This window comes from Chanos chanos, chromosome 2 (genome assembly GCF_902362185.1).
Source record: "Chanos chanos chromosome 2, fChaCha1.1, whole genome shotgun sequence".
Lineage (NCBI taxonomy): Eukaryota > Metazoa > Chordata > Actinopteri > Gonorynchiformes > Chanidae > Chanos > Chanos chanos.
Window position 1 is genome coordinate 11,086,272 of NC_044496.1, and position 10,000 is coordinate 11,096,271.

Here is a 10,000-nt window from a genome sequence, read left to right on the forward strand (position 1 = left end):
ATACGTCTCTCCTCTCCAGAGAGCCCCGAGTTCCCAGATTAGAGCTCACAATTAATACAAGACATACTAGCAAGACAACCACAACACCTTCAATACACAGGATGAGAGACCGTGAGCATGCAAGAGAGAGAGAGAGAGAGAGGTTGATTTTTTTTAGCACTCATTGACTGGGCAGTCTGATGTAAAGTGAAAAGTTGAAATGAACAGAACAAACTGTTCTTCACTGACATTTCCTATGCGCGTGTCTTAATGTCCTGATCTATACAGCGGCAAGGAGAACACACTCTTAATTGAGTGTGTGTGTGTGTGTGTGTGTGTGTGTGTGTGTGTGTATGTGTGTGTGTGTGTGTGTGTGTGTGTGTGTATGTATGTGTGTGTGTATGTATGTGTGTGTGTGTGTGTGTGTGTGTGTGTGTGTGTGCGCGCGCGCACGTGTTAGGCTTGCAAAATAAGAAGTATGATTCATACCGACGAACAAAAAATGATCTCATCTCTTCCGGTTGTCAAACAAAGGCTCTTTTTTAAAAACAGAATGGAAGAGGAGAGGAGAGGAGTGGAGAGGAGAGGACAACACATTCTCTTCTGAAGTGCAAGAATTCAAAATGAAAAAAAAAAAAAAAAAAAACTGACATTGTCAACTTTTAAGAGCTCCCCTTTTATTCAACCTTGTTAACACAGGGCCAGTCTGATAATCTGTATTTAATCAGTTCTCTTTTTCCTTCTATCTCTCTCTCTCTCTCTCTCTCTCTCAGTCTCACTCCCTCGCTCTCTCTCACTCTCAATGTAATACTACAGCTTGAGCCTGGGCCGCAGATTGTCGCAGTCATTTAAGACGTGGCATTTTTTCCCCTGCACATTCCGACACCATTATGTGACACTGTTGCAGAAGAAAGAGCTGTATTATGTTGCAGCGGTAAAGGGCAGAAGTGGAGCGAGTTTTTATCTGCTGAACGAATCAATCAGGATTATGTCAGTTGAAAAGAATCACAGACAGCAGTCGCCAGCAGGCCAAGGGAGAGCTGTGTGTGTGTGTGTGTGTGTGTGTGTGTGTGTGTGTGTGTGCATATGAATGAATGAGAGAGAGAGAGTGTGTGCTCATTCGCTAATTCACATTGTGTGTATGTGTGTCTGTGTGTGTGTGTGTGTGCGAGAGAGAGAGAGAGAGAGAGAGTGAGAGCAATTCAACTGTGCTTGTTCACATTTGCGTGTGTGTATGTGTGTGTATGAGTGTGAGAAAGAGACAGAGGAAGTGAGAAGATTGGACAATCCCCATCAATGTTTGCGTGTGTGTGTGTGTGTGTGTGTGTGTGTGTGTGTGTGTGTGTGTGTGCGCGTATGTGTGTACACTCAAGTACCTACTGTGGTCCACTCTAAAGGAAAAAAAGAAAAGAAAAATCGTGTATTTGTTTGTCAGTACAATGGAGTGGTGAGTGAGGTGTAATTTTGCGCTGTAAGGAGAAGAGAGTTTGTGTTTTATTTTATGGGAAGATTCTGGCTACTCTAATTATGGTTTCAGCAGAAATGATTAGGAAATCAAATGGAGATGGAATGTCATTTCCTTCCATTAATGCCCGGGCTTTAGTGTGTCTGTCATAGCAGGACCAGAGCCCAGGCCTGTGGGAAAAAAAAGAACAAGGGAAGAATGGAGGGGAAGCTTAAGAGAGGAGAGCTGGGCGGGGTTTGGCAGACGAGTGCACGGACCTATTCATCAGGACAGTACCCAAATAAGACAGAGAATGAAAGAGAGAAAAAAGAAAGAGAGAGAGAGAGAGAGAGATTATATGTTGTTTTTGGAGATGATAAGCTGTTTTAATTTTTTGAACAATAGGTACACAGATTACTTAACATAATGTTATATTTCGTATACACTGTGCGCACGTGTGTGTGTGTGTGTGTGTGTGTGTGTGTGTTTGTGTGTGTGCAAGTGTGATTTTCTGTGGTCATTTGTGCCAAGAATTGCCTGTTTCTGAGGCTCACATACCAGGATTTAGCCTTAAGCTCCAAAAGTTTATGAGCACACAACCCATCTACTGCTAGACCCAAATCTAGTCCATTTAGTTACTGTTCACTCTTTACTAACATATCCAAATCCAGTCCAGTTCATTTCTGTTCACTCTTTACTAACATACGCAAATCCAGTCCAATTCATTTCTGTTCACTCTTTACTGATGTCATCAAATCCAGTCCAGTTCATTTTTGTTCACTCTTTACTAACATACCCAAATCCAGTCCAATTCATTTCTGTTCACTCTTTACTAACATACCCAAATCCAATCCAGTTCATTTCTGTTCACTCTTTACTGATGTCATCAAATCCAGTCCAGTTCATTTCTGTTCACTCTTTACTGATGTCATCAAATCCAGTCCAATTCATTTCTGTCCACTCATTACCCATGTTGCCAAATCTAGTCCAATTAATTTCTGTTCACTCTTTACTGATGTCATCAAATCCAGTCCAATTCATTTCTGTTCACTCTTTACTGATGTCATCAAATCCAGTCCAATTCATTTCTGTTCATTCTTTACTGATGTTGCCAAATCCAGTCCGGTTCATCTCTGTTCATTCTCTACTGATGTATCAAAATACAGTTTGATTCATTTTTGCTCACTTTCTACACAAATACACATGCAGAGACTCACAAAAACTCACAACTCGACATAACCACCCTCACACTCCGATTTTAAAATCGTCTGTGCATTGCACCACAATCCACCATCGCTTTCTTTATCACCGGGGTCAAAATGTCAGCCTTAAATCTAGCATTAGGCATATGCAACACCGCGTGCTCTTCGTCATGAAGAGAGCAAAGAACAACTCTCTTTTGTTCAAGTTACTTTTCCTAAATATTTTCTCATCTTCTTTGGGTTAAACTTTTGGGGAACGAGATGGCAAGGAAAAAAAAAAGAAAAAAAAAGAAAAGAAAAGAAAAACCTTCAAAACCGAAGCCATTTGTATTGTATTTATGTATTGCAAAAAAAGGTAATAGATCAAGCACATTCCATTATTCCCATATAAGATCATTAGCAAATATAATTAGATATGAGGGAAAGTAATTTGGGCGAGACAGAGAGAGGGGAGAAAACGCTATCAGGCACACAAGACAGATTGCTGCATCAGTGTTTGGGCTTAAATTGCTCTACGGAGGTATTATCAGAGTGAGAATCTTTGCCCCAGAAATAGAGTCAGAGAGACAAGTCAAACTGCTTGCAGTCTCTAACTCACTCACTCACTCACTCACTCACACACGCTCCCTCTTTCTTTCATTTGAGCCTTTATAGATTACTCTAATCCTTTGACTCTTTTGGACTGTTACCACACCTGTTTTTAAAGCCCCTTTCACAGTGTACTTGAACCCGATGCAATGTAAACGCTTTAGAACTATGCGGTAGCGTGACGTCCATGTCATGTATTTAGGTAAGAGGCTATAGATGTTGCCTTTGAAATTCAGGAATGGATAATCGATTTGTTTTTTTGTTTTTTGTTTTTTTTCTTTTCTTTTCTCAGGTACTCATTGACTGTTAACCGGTGTGGTTTTGAATATGAATTGTTGGGGTGATTTTTTTTTTTCTTTCTTCCTCTCCGTGTCCCACGCAAATATGACGGCGGTTTCCTTAACTCGTACCATAGCTATGTTTTGTTGCCTATAAATCTGTTTCTGCTCTGTCACTCTGATATCTGCACTTCCAGAAACCACTGAGCAGAAGCCACAAAAATTCTGTTTGTTTTCACCTGAGCGCATGCCCTTCTTACTATTTTTCTTCCTTTTTTTTATGTTCTAGTTAGTGACAACTTTCCCACAGACTTGAGTGTGTAAAATCATTGGTGTGTGTTGTGTGTGTGTGTGTTGTGTGTGTGTGAGAGTGTGTGTATGTTCTCTCGTGTATGTGGGGGAAAAAAAACGTTTCTTTTTTTTTTTTTTTTCTTTTTGAGTGCGGCACATGTAGGGTTTAGTCTGTGTCTTTTAGCCACTTCCGTATGACAGTCAGATTATCTGAGGGGCAATCTTAGCCCACGCAACCACAAGCGTACAGACTCTCTCTCTCTCTCTCTCTCTCTCTCAAACATTGGGTTTCTTTTACACTTTGAGGAGAAGGGGGAGGACTAGAGGGGAGCAGCGCCGATTCTTCTAGTCTTTGTGAATCACAGCAAATGGTATTCATAAACATCCTGTATTCATTAAAATCTTCTAAAAATATGATTTGGGTGCACTTCCTAGCACTCAGCTGCATGCTTGTGTGAGTGTGTGTGTGCGTGTGTGTGGGTGTGCATGTGTATGTGTGTGTGTGTGTGCGTGCGTGCGTGCGTGTGTGTGTGTGTGTGTGTGTGTGTGTGTGTGAACACAGTCATATTTACATATTAATAAATACTGGGTTGTACAATAAGATGTACCTTTGCCAAAAACAACACTTTTCCAGCCGTGCCGGATGCTTGGGAAAGAACAAAGCCAGCCTCTGTGGCAGAGTGGAGTACGAGATGGGCTAAAGACAAAAGTCAGAAATATATTTCAGCCATATACAGAGACACAGTATGCTTTCAAACTGCACAGGAAACTAGAGAGAAGTTTATCCTTTTTTTCACTTTACACCCACTGTCTTGTAAATTTAAAGTTTAAAAAAAAAAAGAAAGAAAAGCAACAAAACAACGCAAAGCTCTAGTTTTCTTACTCTGACTCATGTTCCACTGCTTGTTGGTTTTTTTTTTTCTCCCTAAAGTAAAATATTTATATTTACATTTTTAGCATATCCCATGTTATTACTGAGTGTTTTTAATCAAATTGCAAAATTCAAACATTATTGCAGAGAAACAATCATATTTACAGAGCCTTAACTAAACTGCACAATTCAAGAAGTCGTGTAAACAAAATGTTCTTGATATTTCAAAATACTGACTTTTCAGACATAGATTTCCTGACATAACATGTTCTGACCAGACAGAGCTACAGAATATAATGTGGTAAAAGACTACCGACACCAAAAAAGCCTGCTCTTTCCTGCCCCCGGAGTCCATTTTGCTGTGGTGTTTGTAGTGCAGTGATAATCAGGAGCAGTTTTGAAATGTCGGGCCTGAGACCTCAGGCAGGCCTGTAGCTCCCTCAGTGATTTGGCCCTTGTTAACAGAGCTTGCTCTCAGCCTTGTGCCGGGCCATTGTTCTGTCCTCCTCTTCATTTATCCATTCTGTTAAGCATGACACATGTATTAACATAAGATGGATCCTGGAGCTATGAGTCCTCTTACCATATGTCTTGTATTACTTTCCAGGGCCTCTCTCTCTCTCTCTCTCTCTCCCTCTCTCTCTCTCTCTGCCCAATCCGTGTTACCATAGTTACCACAATTAGTCAGTAGAGGGCGACAAATACACGTAGAGAATGAATTCGTTTAAGTTCCGAGCTTAAAGTTTTTTTGTTTTGTTTTTGTTTTTTTTTCCTTTCTTTTTAATATGTTAGATTATGTGTGATATGCTCCTTACATGTGACATAAATTTTGCAAACACACATTTGAGCTTGACGCTGTAAAAGACAAGCGTAACTCATTTTGAAAGCCGTTAGATTCAGTGCGCATATAACTGTTTTCTACACTAGTGACTGCTCTATGCCGATGAAATGTCGTTTGTTATTTAGGATCATATGCTGTATGTGCAAAGGCAAAATTATGTTACAACAAAACATCCTATTTATGAGAGGAGAAGAAGTTGTGAGAATTTCTGAAGTTGGCTTTGCTAGTCTCTAGACCGCAGTGGCAGTTGTTTGGGGAAAAGAAATGGCGTCCTTAAATAATAACATTCCAGGTGGCTTAGTTAATGAAGAGTGAAAATCAAATATGGGGCGTAATCTGTATTTCATTACGAGAAGTTTCTTTAAGGGGAAGTCGCGGGGAGCATGTGCCCTTGGGAGACGAAGGCAGTTTTAAAAACCAGAGAACGCTATTTATTATCATTATGGTTAAGATTATATTAATTACCACATGGACGAAAAATGCGTTCAGACAGCTGTATCGCTCTACCCACGCCTTATTCTTTTAAACGCTGTCAAATTTCCTTTCAATGACTTCATTTTTTTCTAATTCGACTGAAATATCGACATAGTAAAAGAAGATGACATTGGATAACGTTAGAAAAACTGTTCGTATCAGAAACGGAATGCTTAGAAAAATTACGGTTTATGCCTCCATCTTGTGGTGAAAAGTAATACTGCGGGATGCGCGGCAATTTGAGTTGAATAGGCTACAGTAAAAAGTCTCTTAGTTTGTCAGTTTCTGTTTTTTACTTTGGGTCAGAGATTAGAGTTACAATTTCAGTGTCTCTTCATCATGAATCAAGCGATCATTTAAATTTTGTTTGTGATTTGGCGCAGGGATATTTCAAGTGTGAAACAGTCTTACTAATCATTGGTTTTTATGGTTGTTAGAGAAAAGATATTCACATCAGTACGGCTCCCATAATAAAGTATTTGCCGAAGCGGGAAACGTTTTAATTCTTCTCTTAATCTCCGTTGGCTATTTCTAAAAACGCCTGACGTCTGACTTTTAAGCGGTTTCCTTTAAGAAACACAAAGTAAATGTTGATTTGCGAGAGATGGCGAGATTGTACGCCTAATGCAAAGCGAGTAGGTGTCAGCGTTATTGCTCTTTGGTAAATCTAAATGACTGTGCTGAATTCCGTTATTGCTCGGCTCGGCGTCTTCATTTCATTTCGATAACGTCTCTTACGAGAACGCTCTCAAATAAACGCATGTATTAATTTCATTTTGTCACTTTCATGGAGGCATTCTCAGAGAACATGACACGAAATGCACTGTGTAGATTCCATTGCCAAATAATTTTCTGAGAACTTGTGTGGCGGAATGAAACACCATCAGTATTATTTAGTTCAGACTGCCGACGTACGTTGCCTAATTACAGAAACAGTAAGCGTTTCACAAGATTCAAAACTTCTGAAGCAATTTCACAACTTAAAATCCGAAGTTATTTTCGTTATCAAACAAACTTGCTTGGAAAAAGGAGTGAAAATATTCAAATTTCCATATTCATTTGATTGTTCGCTTTGAAACACAACCTTTGTTTAACATTTCACAGACGCTCACGGAATTAGTTGTAGTTTAAGAAGAGATTTACATTGGAATTGAGTTAAGGGGGGACTACATGTTTCTCCATCTCTTGAAAATGACAGCACTCTATTTTGTTTGTTTTTCAGTACTCTCAGTTATAAGCAGTGCTTTATCCGAAATGTGACATTAAGTTTCAAGCCATAGTACACTCTGAGAGTTTATAGGAAATTGACAGTACAAGGCATTTCGGATAGACTGCACCGCTTTTTACGTGCATTTTGCAATTGGTATCGCAGCGTTAATGGTGTAGATAGCAGTGTAGTGCATTGCTTAATAAACTGCATTCTGACAACTAAGTGAACGCCTGCAAAGGATTTTACATTAATTATTGTTAGACTGTGATGAGACCAAAAAAAAAAAAAAAAAAAAAATATATATATATATATATATATATATATATATATATATATATTACCACGGCCAAACACGGAGTTGTCTGAACTGTTACAGGTAATTTTTAGGCCTACATTACGTTAGCAAATTGTTCTCAAACACATTGCACTTTTTCCACATTTCTGGGGTGAAAGGAGTGAATGGATATTCTCAGTCTTTGTACTGTAGCGATATGAGATCTGAGTGCGGTGCGTGTTCTGTCAGTGTGAGTGTGAGCGATGTTGTGTGAGCAAAGGCGTACCGTGCTCTTAATCTGCGTTTGTTCTCTTAACCGTAGCTCATCTGTGGGCTGAGGAAGAAGCTTCCGGAAGGTTTGGCCGCTCTTGTACCCCCGACCCTAACCACACTGACACTGAGATGCAGGAGGCGCAACTCTAAACAAAGACTAACACCCCGCTGGAGGGCAGCAATGATGATGATGATGATGATGATGAAGGAAAATACTTTATTACCGACACTTTGTATCAAAAAAGAAAATCTGAAGCAAAAGGAAGGAATTAAATGGAAACAGAAATGAAATGTCCTCCTTTTCCATTGACGGGAGGAGAGGAAAATTGGGGGATGTGTAGTAAGCTGGACGTTTTAAAATGATCATGTGGTTCGTGTGTTTTTTCGTCCTCTGAACCTTTCCATGTGTAGCTGATATATTATTCTGTGCTCTCTCTCTCTCTCTCTCTCTCTCTCTCTCTCTCTTTCTCTGTGTTTTTTGATTTTGATTGTGGAAAAAAAAAAAAACTACCTGCTGCTGCCCTGAAAACTATACATTCCTTGACCCAATATGGCAGCCCTTTTCTCTGTGAGGCTGACTTCAGTTGCCAGCTTCAGACTAAGAGACTGAGAAACTGGACAGTGATGTGCTATCATTTATACCCCCCCCCCCCACCAATACACACACACACACACACACACACACAAAGAAAAAGAACAACAACAGCAACAACAACCTTTTTTTTTCAAGTCAAAACCCTAGATTTGTTTCTCTCTTTCCCCTTAGTAATATAAACCAGTGTGTTTTTTTTTGTTGTTTTTTGTTTTTTTTAGTCCCAACCGGGGCCGAAGCTGACACTGAACTTGGCTTTCTGACCAACTTTTCACACACTTTGGAGACCAAGCACACATTCCACTATGCTGGTTCTTTTTTTTTTTTTTTATTCGAAAAATCTATAGATCCACAAATCGGTATCCGGATATTTCTAAAGAAGGATGACAATCCCTTGCTTTCTGAAACACACAAGGATGACTGACGGGACAAACATGGAAAGTTTTGCGGCGAACTCCAAAAAAGGAAAGGAAAAGAGACACACATTTGTCGGCAAAATGGAACAATTATTGACCAGTGACATTACAACAGCTGGCAACGATTTTAATTTCTGTGTTTTATTTAAAAACACAGTCACTGTAAATATACAGAGGTAAGGAAAAAAAAAAAAACAAAAAAATAACGCAAGATGTAGAAAACGTAGCAGAAGTAACAGAAAGTACTAGATTACATCCTCTTTGTCTAATAGACATGGACATACAGCTCCAAAACAAAAACAATACAGAGAAAAGAAGAATGCAAAAAAAAAAAAAAAGCAAAAAAAAAAAAGAAAAATGGGTTTTATCTCTCCTAAAATTCGTCTTTGTTGTTTGCTTCAAAGGACTTGAGTGTTGCAGAACTGTTTGTAATATACTGCCACTGATCAGTGTTGCAAAGTGTACCTGACTACTGAAATGGTTTGATGTATCTACTTATTAAGAAAAAAAAAAAAAGAAAAAGAAAAAAAAAAAAAGTCATACACAAGGAGAAACACAGATTATTGTCTAGCATTAGGTAAAGTCATGCGTCATTACGTCTACAAAACTAGCTGTTTTAGATGGTAGGCGTTAGATTGGATTTTCTTTTTCTCAAGTACTGTACATTTTGCCTTCAACATTGTAAAGTAAAGATGAAATAAAAAAAAAAAAATGAAAAAAGATTGACAATCTTCTCATGTTGCTGCCAGCATATGCCCGAACAGTATATACATACATATAAATATATATATATAAAAAAAATTATACACACATACATACACACACACACACACACCCACCCATACTTCATACACACATAGAGGGATACTTCACTCTCCTACAGTAAGTAATTTGCACTGTGACAGATATCGCCGAGTTTATTCTGTACAGAACCAGTCTAACAAAACTAAAATGAGGATGTGTGTGTGTGTGTGTATGTGGGTGTGTGAGTGCGTGCACGCCTGTGTTATTCGTGTGGGTGTCCCTTGGCATTGTGAAAATTACTTTCTCTGTCTGTTTTGTGAATTCTGGGGAGGGGGGATCTAATCGGTGTGTACAGTCCAAATGGGGAAAAAAATGCCCAAAATCATCCTGTAAAGTGATCCACTATTGGAGTAAAGGGCGTAAATTATGATTCGTTCAGATCTCAATGTTGGAACTGGTTTGATATCTTTTATCAATATTTTTTTTTCCCTCTTAACATTTATATTTTCATGTTAGACATTCT

General features: G+C 38.9%; 1 protein-coding gene across 1 annotated transcript in view; it reads left to right on the top strand.

Annotated features, from left to right (window-relative positions):
* Positions 1-10,000, top strand: part of znf536 (zinc finger protein 536) — a 95,277-nt gene that overhangs the window by 72,262 nt on the left and 13,015 nt on the right. The window contains exon 4 of the mRNA XM_030794199.1: positions 679-683. Coding sequence (XP_030650059.1) covers positions 679-683 — 5 coding nt within the window. The remainder of the gene's footprint in view (positions 1-678; positions 684-10,000) is intronic.